This window comes from Podarcis raffonei, chromosome 1 (genome assembly GCF_027172205.1).
Source record: "Podarcis raffonei isolate rPodRaf1 chromosome 1, rPodRaf1.pri, whole genome shotgun sequence".
Lineage (NCBI taxonomy): Eukaryota > Metazoa > Chordata > Lepidosauria > Squamata > Lacertidae > Podarcis > Podarcis raffonei.
The window spans coordinates 136452218-136467612 of NC_070602.1; the positions used below are offsets into that span (position 1 = coordinate 136452218).

The window sequence follows — 15395 nt, forward strand, 5'->3', positions numbered from 1 at the left end:
ACAGTGCTTTTTTCTGGGGGGACGCATACCCCTAAACATTTTTTAAAAAAGAAAAAAGCACTGGATTTAGTTAACTGAATTCATGTAGCGCTCAAGGCCAGAATGTGACGTCAAGACAAATCAACACATTTTCTCATTGGGTAGTATGCAGTACATATAAATCAGCATTTCATTAAATAGTCTGGCTTTGATTTTTATATATGAATTTCTGTGGAAAATTCTTGCTAAGGAAAAAGTTATACAGAAGTACTGTGAATAGGAATAATGCCAGCCAGGCTACAAAAGCATAGAAATGTGGTTGCTTGTTCACTTCAAAATGCAGGGCAGTGGTGGCTTGAGACAGAGTGGGGAGCAGTTTGAATGGAAATTGTATGCATGAGGCTAGAATATATTCTTATACAAAATGATTCTTATCACATTGTCAGGAAGTGTAAAAATCAATATATTATCTCCTAACTTTGCAACCTCTTGGAAGAACTTTTTTATCTTAATAGTAAACTGTCTGAGGGCAGCTGTGGGACTCTTGCTCATATTTCACCTAATCAAATATTAACATGGGATGCTTTTGTAGGGCACATAAGAAGTAGAAAAGACAAGACTTTCAGCTATTCTGGAGAAAAAAATCTGACAGCATACAATTTTATGCAAAGTTTCTCCTTTCTGAATTCTCAGCAGGGAGAAGAAAGACCAATCTTTGAGGAGCGCCTGGGGCTAAAAGAACTAGGATTGAAATAAGAAGAATTGATAAATAGAGAGGCATTCATTACAACCATCTTTCGATAGCAAATGACCAGCTCATCTAATTTCAAGCTGGAATACATTACGGTTTACAATGGTTTCAGGAGTCTGCTTGCTGCCACTAGCCATGTACAGCTTCTGAATCAGAAATGGGAGGCTTGTGTCATTCAGCTGCTGTAAACAGAGGAGCCATTTGAAATTGCGTTTGATGCAACATTGTCTTCTTTTGAATGAAACAGCACTACTTGAAGACAGAACAAAGGGTGTGTACGTAAAACGTGACTTGAGTGGTACTGACAAAGTATTGCTGCGATGATTGAAATACTTAATCTTAATGAACTGTTGTCTACACTGAATATATTACAACTCCTGGTGCTCTGCAAATCTCTCTCTCCATGTGCCTCTGTCTCTCTCCACAACAATTTCAGTTTTGAATGCAGTGAACGACAAATGTTCTCTAAAAGAAAAGGAATGGGAAAGAAAATAAAGGGCTACAAAACTAGAAAGGATATAGCCAGAATCTGCTTTAAAAAACCTGAACCTAATTGGAAAGAGCATGCGAGCTATAATTATTTAGTTCAGTGGTTAAGCGTATATTATTCAAGGCTTTAAAAAAATCTGATAGTTAGATTTTAAAAAAACAGAGCAGCAAAATATTTGCAATTATTTGCTTTTTTATTTATTAGGTAGATTTCTCCAGCTTTTTCCCTCCACAAAAGATTTGCACAAACTGGCTGGTGATAAAAAAAAACCTCATTAATACTGTATCTGCCCCATCTCCACTGTGGGGGGATTCTCCAAGCCTGGATCACACAAGCTGTACCTTCAAACTTCCATTTAGATTGTCTGCAGGTAACTCAGAGGTATCTTAAGCAATTAAAAATATTAACCATGCTGGTGCCATGAGATTCTGCCCACCCGGCATCTGATGATTTCAACCTCAAAGGGACCTTTCCCTTTTGCTTTGCAGCCCTATCTGTAATTTAAGCCATGGCAGCAAAGTAGGTAGCCTTACAGCCATTGCTTGAATTCATGCTGGGGTCACAAATATTCCTGCTGAAAGTGGAGCTTTTAGTTGGCACTGGATTCATGCATGGAAGTAAGTCAGAAAGTGGCCCACTATATAGAGCAGAACTGCATGTTACAAGGGGAACTCTTGGGTTCCCCTTCTAATATGAATGCTTTGGCAGGGCCATAGGGGAAACTGACCGGAGGGCTTCCCTTAACCTCTCCCCAGCCTCAGTTTTAATCATTTTCATGGCTGGACTGTAACACAAGAATTAAATTCAGCTAACAGGAAATGTGGTTAAGCACACATAAGTTCTCCCCTGCAAGGGTCCCTAGCCTTTCTTCCTTGTTCCTCTTCAAACCCCAATACAACTTGCCTCCATTAGTCCTGTATATGCTTTGTTTCCTTGGTGCATAAAATTACCCTAATCTAGGTCTCTGCCACTTTCTTTTCTCAGCTGTACCAAGTACTGCTGCAGTCATCTATGAATTGCAGCTTTAGAAGCTGACCCCATGCCAGGATATTTTTATTCAAAGGATCGTTTTTATTAGCTTAACCCTTGTTGATGCCCCTGATATCAACAAAGATAGGCTCAAATTGTTCCTAGTCCTTGTTGCTTGCAATGCAATCATCTGATACAGAGTTGGCAAAGACTATCTAAAAATGGTTCCAAATATGAAAGATTAGAAGAAACAAGCAGAGATATCAGAAGAGAGGAATGATACGATCAAAGCAGTAAGAAAGCTACATAATTTTAGCAATTGGATTTTGAACAAAAGGTGAAAAACTCTTAAGATAGACAAGAAAAATCAAGTACGGAATAAATTTCTGTAGTCAAAATGAGACAAAATAAAGTGCAAGAAATTCTAGAAGCAGGGAGTCCAAGCCAAAGTGGCCTGTTTGCGACATTACTGAACCTCACATGTGCTGACAGGCCCTGTGTTGTCCAACAGAGCAGTGAAACAGTTCCAAACCTGACAAGGTACGGGATTCTATAAATTTGTAGGACAAAATATGAGTAAAAAATGACTTTGCAAAAGAGAGAGAGATCTCTTAATGAAGGTTCTGGATGCACAGAGACCATAAGTAGGAACAGAAGACTGAAAACAAATATGATGATAATGAAAAAAGCTAAGAGGGAGCTCCCAGAGGTGCTCCTTTGCTATTTCTTTTTCCCATTTCAATGGAAGCTCACTGTGCTGAAGTGTTCAGATGTAGTCAAATTGAAGGAAATAAAATGTGCTTAACTGTCTGCAGAGCCAGTGTGGTGTAGTGGTTAAGAGTGGTAGACTCCTAATCTGGGGAACCGGGTTCGCGTCTCCGCTCCTCCACCTGCAGCTGCTGGGTGACCTTGGGCCAGTCACACTTCTCTGAAGTCTCTCAGCCCCACTCACCTCACAGAGTGTTTGTTGTGGGGGAGGAAGGGAAAGGAGAATGTTAGCCGCTTTGAGACTCCTGAAGGGGAGTGATAAAGCAGGATATCAAATCCAAACTCTTCTTCTGCTTCTGCTTCTGCTCTTCTTCACATAGTAGCCATATCTGCATGTAAGGCTATATCCAGCCATGGCTTCATGTAAATGCATGGTTTTCTGGAGAAAACTACTCTACCCTGGTTCTTTCAACAAACACATGGCAGTTAAGCCAAGGTTTTGTTTAGTGTGTTGTCCCAACCTGGGCTTGTGGTTAAGCTCTCTTCTCCTTAACAGGAGCTGTAGCCAAGGTTTGCTCTTGGCTACAGATTGTGATTAAGGAGGAGAGAGCACAATCCTGGGTTTGGATGACACCCACTATGCTAAAGGGACCAGGAAGAAGCAAAGTGAGTGTGAGTTCCCCTGCAGGACCAAGCCTGTTTGTGTGGCCTGGGGAAGGCACAGCTCCACTTACGGTGTCACGCAAACTAGGTCAGTTTCTGAGAGTAAAAAATGTCAATTTTAACACTTTGAACATGCTTCATAGGTTGCTTTTTGAATAAAGAAATGAGGCAAACCTTTTTTCCAACCTCCTAGTTTTGTCCACAGTTTGCTAAATCATATACCAAACTTTACTCAGACATTACACTAATTAATATGAGGTCATTGTTATTGATTACATGCCCTCACAGCACTGACCTGGATCCAGCTACTCTGCTTTTTAAAATGTAGATTTCATTATACAGGCAGGAGAGTAGCGGTAGAATTAAGATGGAGGTAATTTTCAACATTATACAGGTTCATAGTCATTTTTAAATAAACAATTTCCATATAGGCAAAGGTACTTCTATAATTCACAAAAAGTATTAACTCTAACACCATTCACAAGCCATAGTAGCAGAGGTCCAGTTTATTACATTCTTCATTGTGATAGAAACAAGGCATGAAGCTGGAACTGGTTTAATTAATTATTTGGTTTAGAACTAGTAACTGTTTAAAGCTGATGGTTGCAAACTAAGACATGGTTTTATTATTTAGCTGCATGGGTGAGGGGCAGAATGGCTATTGAGAGATAAACCAACAAAGATAATTAAAACAATATTTTTACTGCTCAATATGATCTGTTGAATTCCTAAACTCTAAATACTGTGACTTAGAGGCAAAACAACCTCAGATTGAACATTTTAAAATGTCACTTTGCTTTTTATTCACTGTGTGCAGTATGTGCTACTGAACAAGATAACTGACGGTCTTTGTCAGGAGTAAGCTAAGATTGATTTGCATTTCTCAGATAAGTCCCTTCATCTCTGAAGAGATTTATAATTGCAATTAATCTTGCCATAATGACTATGACAGCCCTGGATTTATGGTCAGGCAACCCAATCCTCAAACTGTTTGCAGATCTATTAATATGCATAGCTATATTTTTTCAATCTTTGTTACACTTATGAATAATAAAATAGTGATTACTGTTCCCACCCATCCTTTTCACAAAGCTTTTTTTCTGTGGTTATTCGTGAGAGATGTCCATTTCGCAGGGTTCTAGTTATTGCTGAATATGACATCACTGTCAATTTTAGAGGGTGAAATAAGGCGGGTGTCTTCTCCTTTAGAGTGGGTATATGGCACGCTTCCCAGTCTGAGAGCCTGTATGCTCCAGTTGCTAGATTGAGAGCAACAAGTCTGTGAATGGCCATGGAAAAATCAGTCTAGTTTCCCCATTCATTCAGTGGGCAGCTATGCACAAATTGCTCCCCCTATATTCTTTCTATGATGGGAACACTACACTATACATATGAAATAGACGGTTGCAGTCTAAGCCTAGGGGTAGAAGAAATTACTTATTCTAAACCTTCCATCCCACCTTTTTGCCAAATATGGGCCTCCGATGCAGTTCACAACAAATAGTTAAAAACAATTCAAACAATAACAAAAAATAAAACAGGCAAATCCACCAGTGAATGATAACAACCAGACAAAGAAAGCCAAGTTCAGTCAAATCATTGCAAAAGCTTACGTCATGGATAGCCAATATACCCAACAACATTGTTGAAGTACAGATCCCATCACAGCCATGCTGGTTGAGGCTGATGAGAGTTGTAATTCAACAAAATCTGTAGCGCCTCTGGCTACCTCTGTCTCAGCCAAATAAAATGTGCTTAAAAAACAACCCAAAAGCACTCAAAAGCTAACAATGACAATGCCTGATGATTAGTGCATGGAAAAGTGTTCCAAAGTCTGGATGCTAACAGAAAGGCTGGACTAGATGACCCTCGAGACGCCTTCCAGCCAACAATTCTATGATTCTGTAGTCTTAAGCTTCTCCTTCCCTGTCACTGTAATTGAACTATTATTATTATTATTGTTGTTATTATTATTATTATTATTATTATTATTATTAATGCATTAGAAGCAGGAAAGGGAGGCTTCTGGACTTTTGGACAAGGGAATCAAATATTTGCTAATGGAAGATACTGCAGCAAAGATGAATGATTTATTCGTATTTATCTTCACTGTGGAAGATGTAGGGCAGACTGCAGTGCCTGAACTAACTTTCTCAAGAAGGGAGTCTGATCAATTGAGGCAAACAGTGGTGACAAGAGACAAATTTCTGGGCCTTATTGGCAGTTTTTAAAAATCAAGTAACCAAGTCTGAGTGGCATCCACCAGAGAGTTCTTACAGAACTGAAATGTGAAATATGGATCTTCTAATAAACATATGCAACTTGTCTCTAAGACTGGCCACCATGCCTGAGAATTGGAAAGTGATCAATGCAACACTGCTTTTTAAAGAGGGATCCAGGAGATGTCTGGGAAAGGACAAGTTAGCTAGCCTAATGTATGTTCTAAGAAAAGTGGTGGAAAGCATTATTAAAGATACAATTACCAAGCACAAGTCTTGCTGAAGATGTACTGGCATGGCTTCCACAAGTGTAAGTCCTGGCTCAATAACATCTTATAGTACTTTGAAAGTGTTAATAGGCATACAAGTCCAATAGTCACTGTGAATTTAGACTTTCAAAAAATGCTTTCTATACTAAGTCCTTCACCAAAGTCTCCTGCGTAAGGTTTGCAATCATGGGATGAGAGGACAGATCCTCTTATAGATCAGCAACTGATTAAAGACCAGGATGAAGAAAGTACAAATAAATGGACAGGGTTGGTTTTTTGGGGGACCCTGTCCTTTTCAAAGTGTTAAATGGTGAGCAGTGCAGTGGCCAAGTTGTTGAAGGTGACAAGAACAAAAAAGCCATTGCAAGAAGCTCTAAAATGATCTCTCAAAACTGAGTGAATGGGCAATAAAATGGCAGGTGCCGTTCGATGTAAGCAAATGTAATGTGATACACATTATGGATGAGAGGATCCTAACTTCATATATATGGGATCCAAACTCACAGTGCCTGTTCAGGGAAGAGACATTGGAGATGTGATGGGCAGCTCAATGAAAATGACCCAGTATGCAACAGCTCAAAAAAAGGCAATTTATTTAATTATAAATGAGCAAATAAATGAATAGTCTCAGACTACTTACAAATATTAAAAATCCAATATATAATTCAGCTGTTAAAACCAATGCAACCCAAACAACTAGGTGATGAAAATAAATTCCTGTATTGCACAACACAGCCTTGGCCAGCAAACAAATAAATACTCACAAACTATCTCTAAATGCAGCTGTAGAAATAAAATAAAATAGAAATACAACAGTAACATGCCTTAGAGAAGAGAAAGTCCATGAGGAAAGGAACTGAAGTAAAACTGTCAACTTCATAAAGTCATTATACAACTCTAAGATGCAAATTAGGAGAGTGGGCTTGCTTCATCACTGTTGTTTAGGCACCTGTGCAACAGTGCTAGCAACTATTTCCCACCCATTCACAGTTCTTCAGATACATCCCAAGGAGTAATATCTCATTCCTAGTATATGTTGTGTATGCTCAAATATTTTCAAAGTAGACTGAGTTGAGGAGTTTTTCCCTAATTGAAAATTGTATAATTAATATGGAAGCCATATGTAGGTTTGTTAGCCTACTTTCTCTGTGCTACCATTGGAAGGTTGCCTGATAGTAATCTGACAAACTTTTGCTTTTCTAGAGCATTCATTTCATCACAAGAAAAAGTTTTATACTGTACTGAGTTACTTTATAAATCTATTCAACAGAAATCACATTGTTTCACTAGAGCCTCCTGCCTTTCCTTTGTATATATTGCTTTCTCTTTCAATATCTGAAATGACATCACATGTGAGAGCAATTAGCTTTAAACCTGGTTGGAATTTATTGGCAATGTTGCAATTCTATCTCTCCTGAGTCTGTATCATGCAACTCAATTCTGTGTGGGATCCCTGCTAATGCCATTACGGTTAAGCATAATGGTCAAGTCCATCTGATTGTATTGCTTTTGTCTGAAATCTCAGAGTACGTCCTACATTGCTGCAGTCCTTCTTTAGCATCCACTCATGTTCTGTATAAGGTTGCATTTGGAGCTTTCTGATAATCAAATCCAGCCCTTTCAAAAGTAAAACATATCTTTAAATCAACCATCTGCTGATGAGCTACTAAAGAAATGATGGCTTGGCAGCTCAGACTGAATGGAAAAGCAGCTCCTTCCCTAGTGAAATTTAATGTGCTTTCTTCCTGAAAGAAAGTTGAACTGGAACCCTGAGTACCATGTGACATGAAGTAACAAAAACAAGAAAGTGAAAATTGAAAGTGCCAACACTGTCAGATTGGGACTGTCAAGAGCGATGGTGAAGATAATGCAGAAACCAGAAAGCACATTCCCTGTTGAGTTCTGCTCAACTCAGCAACACTTGGTTCAAGACCTAGGACACTTTCCCCAATGAATTTATGTCAGAAAAAGTTATATTCTCCACCATCTGGGCTTCTGATTGCATTTGCAAACTAATTTTATTGCCCGTACTGCAGTAGCAAGCTATTGTACAAACAAACATAATGAAACATGTCCCCACAGTGAAGAAATACCATTATAAGCATTACTTACGGTATTTAGTTTAAAATCTAACTTAAACCACTGATAGAATTCCATTTCATAGATTGCAGAGAATCCATTCAAGTCCAACCCCTTTGGAACAATGCCACATAAATGATGATTTTGTGTGAAACCTCTGAAAGCTGGATCCAGCCAAAGTTAATGTAAGGTTTAACTACCACTGAAATCAACAGCACTGTCAAGTGCTTACCGTGGATGGACTATGCCATATGTCTTTGGGTCGTTCTCACACCGGGAAACAGGCTGAACCACTGAACCCTTAAACCAAGTATACATGAAAGAGGTCGTCTAGACATCTGGAATGAGATGGCATCAGGACACTGATGATACCCAGCTCTATTTCTCCTTTTCATGAGATTCAGGTGAGGTGGCAAAGCTACTGAATCAGTGTCTGGAAGCAGTAATAGATGGAAGGCCTATAAACTGAGGATAAACCCAGATAATATGGAGGTCCTGTGAAAGAACGCTTTCACTGATCAATAAGATGCTCAACCTTTTATGAATGGGGTTGTGCTCACCCTAGTTCAGCTTCACAGCTCAAGGATACTACTAGACTGATCTAGCTGGAAGCCCAAGGAACATCCACGGCATATAATTATCTCAAGCTCTGCCTGGGGCATCCACTGCAATCCCTCCTACAGTGATTCATGCCATGGACATCACCTGATTTGCCGAGTTCCATACAGATTCAGCAGGCACTTTTTATTTCAGCCTTTAAACAATTGCTGATTTCCCCCCCTATTCTGCCAGGCATATACAGACAATTAAGAATACATCTGTCCACAATAGTTACCTGATTTGTGATATAGTTTCTATTGATAAAAAATATAAAAAGTGCCAACACCAGAAGGGGGAGGAGAGAAGACAGAGCAAGACAAAGGTACGTGGCTCTCGTGCTTTTAATGATAAACCATGATTTGACTTTACATCCAAATGCACTCTGTGTACACTAACAATTTTACAGCTGTTTCTATTAGCTGGAGCCTAATGCAAAGTAAACTTTGATAGTATTGGGTCGTCTCTAAGAAACTGTTTAGTTGATCAGCACTGCCCTGACAAGGCTAGGCCACAAAAATGCAGATCACGTATCACTGTCCAGATAACAATATATAGTACAATCTGTATATAGTACAATATATAGTACAATATATAGTACAATCTGTACGGCACAATCCTGAACACATACCAAACTGAAACATTAAACAATCTTCTGAACTATGCCTATTTACGCAAATACATGACTCTACAAATAAATGATAAATGATTGCTTGATCATATTCCAATTCCATAATCAAATTTATGTTGTGAAGAATTGTGGGGATGATTACATGCATCAGAAGGAATATGAGCTAGGAAATTCTTTGTAAATATGAAGAGCATATGCAATACAGCAAACAGCTCAAAATTTATTTTAATGATAAAATGCAAGTTTATTACTAGAAAAGGAATGAAATACTTTTATTATTCAGTCACTCTGAATTTCCATTGAAGACTCTTTGACCCTGAGGGCTCTTTCAAGAAAGAACAAGTAGATATAAAACCAAAGCATTTATAAATCCTGAGGTTGTTGGGGTTTTTTTTAGGATTTTACCCCAGGAAATAAATTGCCACAGGGGCCAGATTAAACCAACCAGTAATGGGATTAGACCCCCAAAATGGACTTTGGACATGCCTGCTCTAGGCCAAGATAATGGCTTAATTCTCTTTGTCAAGTATCCATTAGAAGTAGGATTTGGGAAAAATGAAGATGCTTTCTTCCTGGCCGTAAGAACACACATGGTGTCTTGTGCCAGTCATTTCCATAACAATCACCAAGAAACAAAAGAGTACTTTTAAGACCTAATCCCATAGGTCACTGCAGCAGCAAAGAATAAAGAAACCCAGAATATTGTGTTGGTACAATTACATGACTGGTACTATTACGCTGTCATCACCAGATGGTGCTAGTCATTACATAGCTCAGAAATGGACAAAAAAGAACTGGAAGTTGTAGAACCAGAGATGGGGAACCTGTGGAACTCATGATATTATCACAGAATTGACGAGATGGAAGTGACCCAGAGGGTCATCTAGTCCAACCCCCTGCAATGCAGGGATCTCAACTAAAGCATCCATGACAGATGGCCTCCAACCTCGCAAGGGAGTCCGTTCCACTGTCCAACAGCTCTTATTGTTCGACTACAACTTTCATCAGTCCCAGCCATTATGGTCAATAGTCGGGGATGGTGAGAAATTTAGACCCAGCAACACCAATAGAGCCATAGGTTTCCTGCCACTTGCTATAAATCACCTATTCCATATTCTACCACAGATCTTTCCAAACTTTTCATATTGGTGACACACGTTTTAGACATGCATCATTTCGCAACACAGTAATTCAGTTCTACTAGCAAATTGGAGGTTAAACTAACCCCTTTCCAGCCCCAGGAGGATCACAGGGAGTGTTCGCGAGACATACCTACACACTGCTGCAGACACACTAATGTGTTGCGACACACAGTTTGGAAAGCTCTGCTCTACCAGAACTGTTATAAAGGGAAATCCTAAAAACCCCATGGATGTAAAAATAACTTACAACCAGAAAAATTGGGTGTAATCATGACACAAATCTCTTAACTGTAACAATCGTGACACTGAATCCAATAGGCCTTCATACTGAATAAAATAGGTATGCACACACACACACTTCATAGAATGTGACATATTTTTTATGATTATTCATTTTATTTATATTGAGTAGATTATGTTTAATATAGTGTAATATTATTTTGGTGTTTTTGAAAGCATCTGAAAATTTTAAAAGATCATTTGTCATTTTCCCTAGCCAACCTTCCCCCCCCCCCCCAACATCTAGAATCTGTTTCAACATACAAATGATTATAAATTATCACATACCTGTTCAGGTCCCATATTTTGCTAGTTTTATCCATAGAGGCAGAAGCCACAAAATCTCCACATGAATGCCAGGAGCAGTCCCAGGCCGCATAGCTGTGACCTTCCAAGGTCAAAATGCAGCCGCCCTTTGCAAAGTCCCATATCCGAACAGTTGCATCTCCACTGGAAGTGACCAGTTTTGTTCCACTGTTGAAAATAAGAAATCTGGATCACACATGTGCAACATTTCAGGTAACACTCTCAAGTCAATATGATGAAGTCCATGGGTGGTATTCTACTAAGCTTTACTCAGAGATGACCCAGTGAAATTAATGGACCTAACTTAGTGATGTTCATTAATTTCACTGAGTGGAATTCACCCAAGTTTTTGCATGTTCAAATTGAGATATGCTCATGCAATGGGACTTTCCATGTCCCTGGGCCCCCTAAATCTGCTCTGGAAGGCTGGGAGATCCTTTAGCATTGGTTTGGAGCACATGAAGGAGCACAGGAGTGAGCAGGGGCTGGGGGGTGGAATACAGTAGCATTTTGTGGAATTATAAAACTTTGTTCACTTGCCTTCAAATCTCCAATAGGACTGACAGGGTAAGCAATGTTTCTTGACTATGAGCCTAAAGTTTATGTCAAAGTATGAAAATAATAGTGCTTTATGGTATTCAAAGCAACAAGATACATTTGTTGTTGTCATCCATCTGTCTTGAGAGATAATGGAGTGTGCCCCCAGGGGTGTAGTCAAATTGCAGCACCTAAGTGACCCCCCTGGGGCACAAGCCTGGGCAGTGTATATGGAGATCCTGGGCTGCCCAGACGAGGAGACCTCCCTCTCAGCCTTGCTAATGTGGTCCGAAGGAAAGCAGAGCAGTGTGTGTGGCACCAGCTTGGCTGCAGGAGTTACTGGAAGAAGGTGTGCAAGGTGCCATCCAACCATCTTAGGGACTCCGGATTTGTGTAGGTTTTACTTCTTAGCCTTTTCTCCTTGTGAAGATATTGCACAAGGCACAGAGTTTTCCTTCTTCCCAGGTTGACAAGCTCTATCTGCCACTCAGTTTCCTCTACGGAGCATGAAAAAACCACCTTCTTGACTGTTGGACACATTATAAGTCTTGTCCACTCAATCCACCAGAGTCTGTCTTCTCATGCAAGGGAAGTTCCTAAATCATCGAGGGCTTGAGACCCATTGGCTACTCTCACCTAGTTTAGCCAGCCAGTCAAAGGGTGTAGCCACTGTCGCATGCTGACAGCTTCTAGAAGCCACAAGTGAGAGCTAAGAGCAGGATGGGTCCAAAGGTGGACAAACTACATGAGAAGGAGCACAAGCTGTCACCCACCAGAGGCACTGCCCCTCCTCTAACACACACCAACAAGATATATTATGCTGCTATAAGTCTTAAAACAATTCTGGAAGAGGTCACAAACATTATCTCCATACTGTAGATAGGGAGCTTGGGAGGGGCTCCCCATTTGCAGGCATAAACAGACTTCATAGGAGTTCCCTCTCAGAACTCATAAACCGATCAGTGTTGAAAGCCAGCTTCTTTAAAGGCTCTCCTCTGTGCCCATCAGCTAATGGACACTAAGAGGGAGCCCCTTTGAAATCTGTTTTTCAGGCACAAATGGACTTCAGAAGGGACTCCCACACAGCACCCAGAGGTGGGGTGGTACCAAGTGGTCATCCGCTTCCCCAGCCACACAGGAAGATGGTGGCCTCCCAGGACCAGCCACGGCTGCCCCATGCAGCAAATGCTGCTCCTCCAGAGCCCCAGGTGAGTGGAGATTCCGCGCTGCTAGAGCAGGACAGGGTCCAAGTTTTGGAATTGGGTTGGGGAGGCTGTGGTGGCAGAAGTTACATTCCTCTGTTGTTGTGTTTAATTGTTGGAGTCAGCCACATATTCAAATTTGTACAAATTAAATGTCAGCAATATTTTAAAGGAATTTCCATTACAATATTTAAAAGTTGGACACAATATAATGTTGGAGGATTGGGAAAGGTTGTGGAAGAAAGGGGTTAAATTTACTGCAAGTACGGTATTAAAAGAAAACATCATGAAAATAATTTATGTATAGATGGTATTTAACCCCAGCAAAATTAGCAAAGATATACCATATGAATGATAATTTATGTTGGAAGTGTAGAGAAAAAGAAGGCACCTTTTATCATATGTGGTGGACGTGTCCCAAGGTGAAAGACTTCTGGGAACAGATTTATAATGAGTTGAAAAAAAATGTTTAAAAATACATTTATTAAGAAACCATAAGCCTTTCTGCTTGGAATAATAGGACTGGAATTGCCCAAAAAAAAGATGTTAGATTGTTTTTGTACGCCACTACAGCGGCAAGACTTTTATTGGCCAAAAATTGGAAATCACAAAAATACCAACAGTAGAAGAATGTTAGACTTTTTGGAGCTGGCCGACCTGACTGGAAGAATCCGTGATCAGAAAGAAGAGGAATACCAAGAAGAGTGGAAGAAATTTAAAGACTATTTAGCTAAATATTGTAAAATACGATAAGTAGAAATTATTTGAAAGTACCAAATGGGCCTAGGACTAGATTAAGAATTAATTGTAAAATACTATGGATTTGGATAATTTGAAAAGAGAAGAACATTGTAAACTAAAGGTGTTAATTTGATTAGAAAGAGGATATTGGAAAGCTGTTAAAAAGTGTTTCAATGAAATTCAGCAAGGAGGGATTTGAGGAAGTCAGTTAACAATGCAATATAAATTAGGCTTTAAAGTATTAGGTATATATATATATGTTTGTTTTTGTTGCTTTCTGTTTTAGTATTACAATGTTGTTCTCTTTTTTCTTTATTTGGATGTCTTATTTGTTATAAATTTGAAAAAATAATTAAAAATATGAAAAAATACAATATTAAAAAGTCTATCAAGGCACAGTCAAAATAATAATTGCTAAAGAAAGAAAGAAAGAAAGAAAGAAAGAAAGAAAGAAAGAAAGAAAGTCAGTCCCATCTCTAGTTAGATATTCTCCATGTAATACATCTTCATGTATTAGTATATTGTGTGTTTAATAGAAGTATTTATGTGCAGTATTTGATAAAAGTATTATTGATTTAACAAAAGCTGACAAATTAATTAGAAGTGCCCCCATTCCTTCTGCCAGCCTCGTCCAGTCTCATATGATCCTCCCCACGGTTACATTTTAGAAAAGGTGAAGGGAAGATTAATTTAAACTTAAATAATAATTGTATTTATTTTTATTTATTAAATATGTATACCATCCTTCATCCAAAGATCACAGTGTGGTGCACAACATAAAGGTGCCTTTTGATCCATCATAAATGACAACAATATTTCAGTGTATTATTAATAAAGCCATAGACAAAGACCGGTTAAAACACACTTTGAAATACCTTCATTTATTTTCAATGCACTGAAAAACTTATATAAAGTAGGGTTGCTGTTATAAGACATGAAACATTATCCAAAGTAACTTAATGTTATTCAAAAAAATTACAACTTTGCAGACAGTTCTCTGTTCCTCTGACAGGGAGGTTTTATTAGGATTATGTAATAAATTACATCAATTAATTATATAACTGTCTGGAGAGAAAATGTCATTCATAGAGTGCAGTGTCTCAAGGCCACACATGCAGTGCAATGCAGTCTTGGGCATATATATTTGGAATGAAGTCCCAGTGTTCAAGATAGCTTTCCCAGATAAATGGGCAGTGGAGTTCTCATTAACAGCACAGTCCTAACCATGGACTCCTGAAATTGACTGTGATCAATTAATTACAATCCTAACCAACTACATTTTTACTCAGAATATACTGATTGAAATTAAGTATCCTAACTTAGTCAATCAACATGTTGAAATACCACCCCAAGTCTGCTGACAAGTCTTACAGCTAGGATTGCAATCTTTTGTTGATCGGCCTGCAGCTGAAGTAGAGAGAGAGAAACAGGGCTGTTACTCCCCGAAAGTGTGGGGGAAACGTGAAAGGACCTCAGTTATTTAAGGCAATCATATCATAGCACTGCTGCTTTCTAAAATGACAAATTATTTAGGGGACAACAGTTACTAGCTCATTGCCAGAGAATGCTAACCTCTCCCCACACTATCACAGCACTGGCACAGTGTCAGCACTCCATGTTCTCCCTGCAAGCTACTTGCATAAGAGACTGAGGCATAAGAAGCCCCATGAGAGAAAAGGCCATACCAGTCAAAGAATACTTCAGTCAGACTGGGTTTATTCACTTATATTTAAAATGCAGGAGGTAACAAGAAGGTGTTTGGACAAATGCATAAAATGCAAAACATGTCAAATTACTTTTTCAAATGCTGACAAGTGCCTGAAATATTCCTTC

General features: G+C 39.1%; 1 protein-coding gene across 2 annotated transcripts in view; it reads right to left on the minus strand.

Moving 5' to 3' along the window:
• SPAG16 (sperm associated antigen 16) overlaps positions 1-15395 on the minus strand; it is a 395434-nt gene that overhangs the window by 176637 nt on the left and 203402 nt on the right. For both annotated transcript variants that reach the window (XM_053364500.1, XM_053364511.1), the window contains exon 12: positions 11065-11250. In XM_053364500.1, the coding sequence (XP_053220475.1) occupies positions 11065-11250 (186 nt within the window). The remainder of the gene's footprint in view (positions 1-11064; positions 11251-15395) is intronic.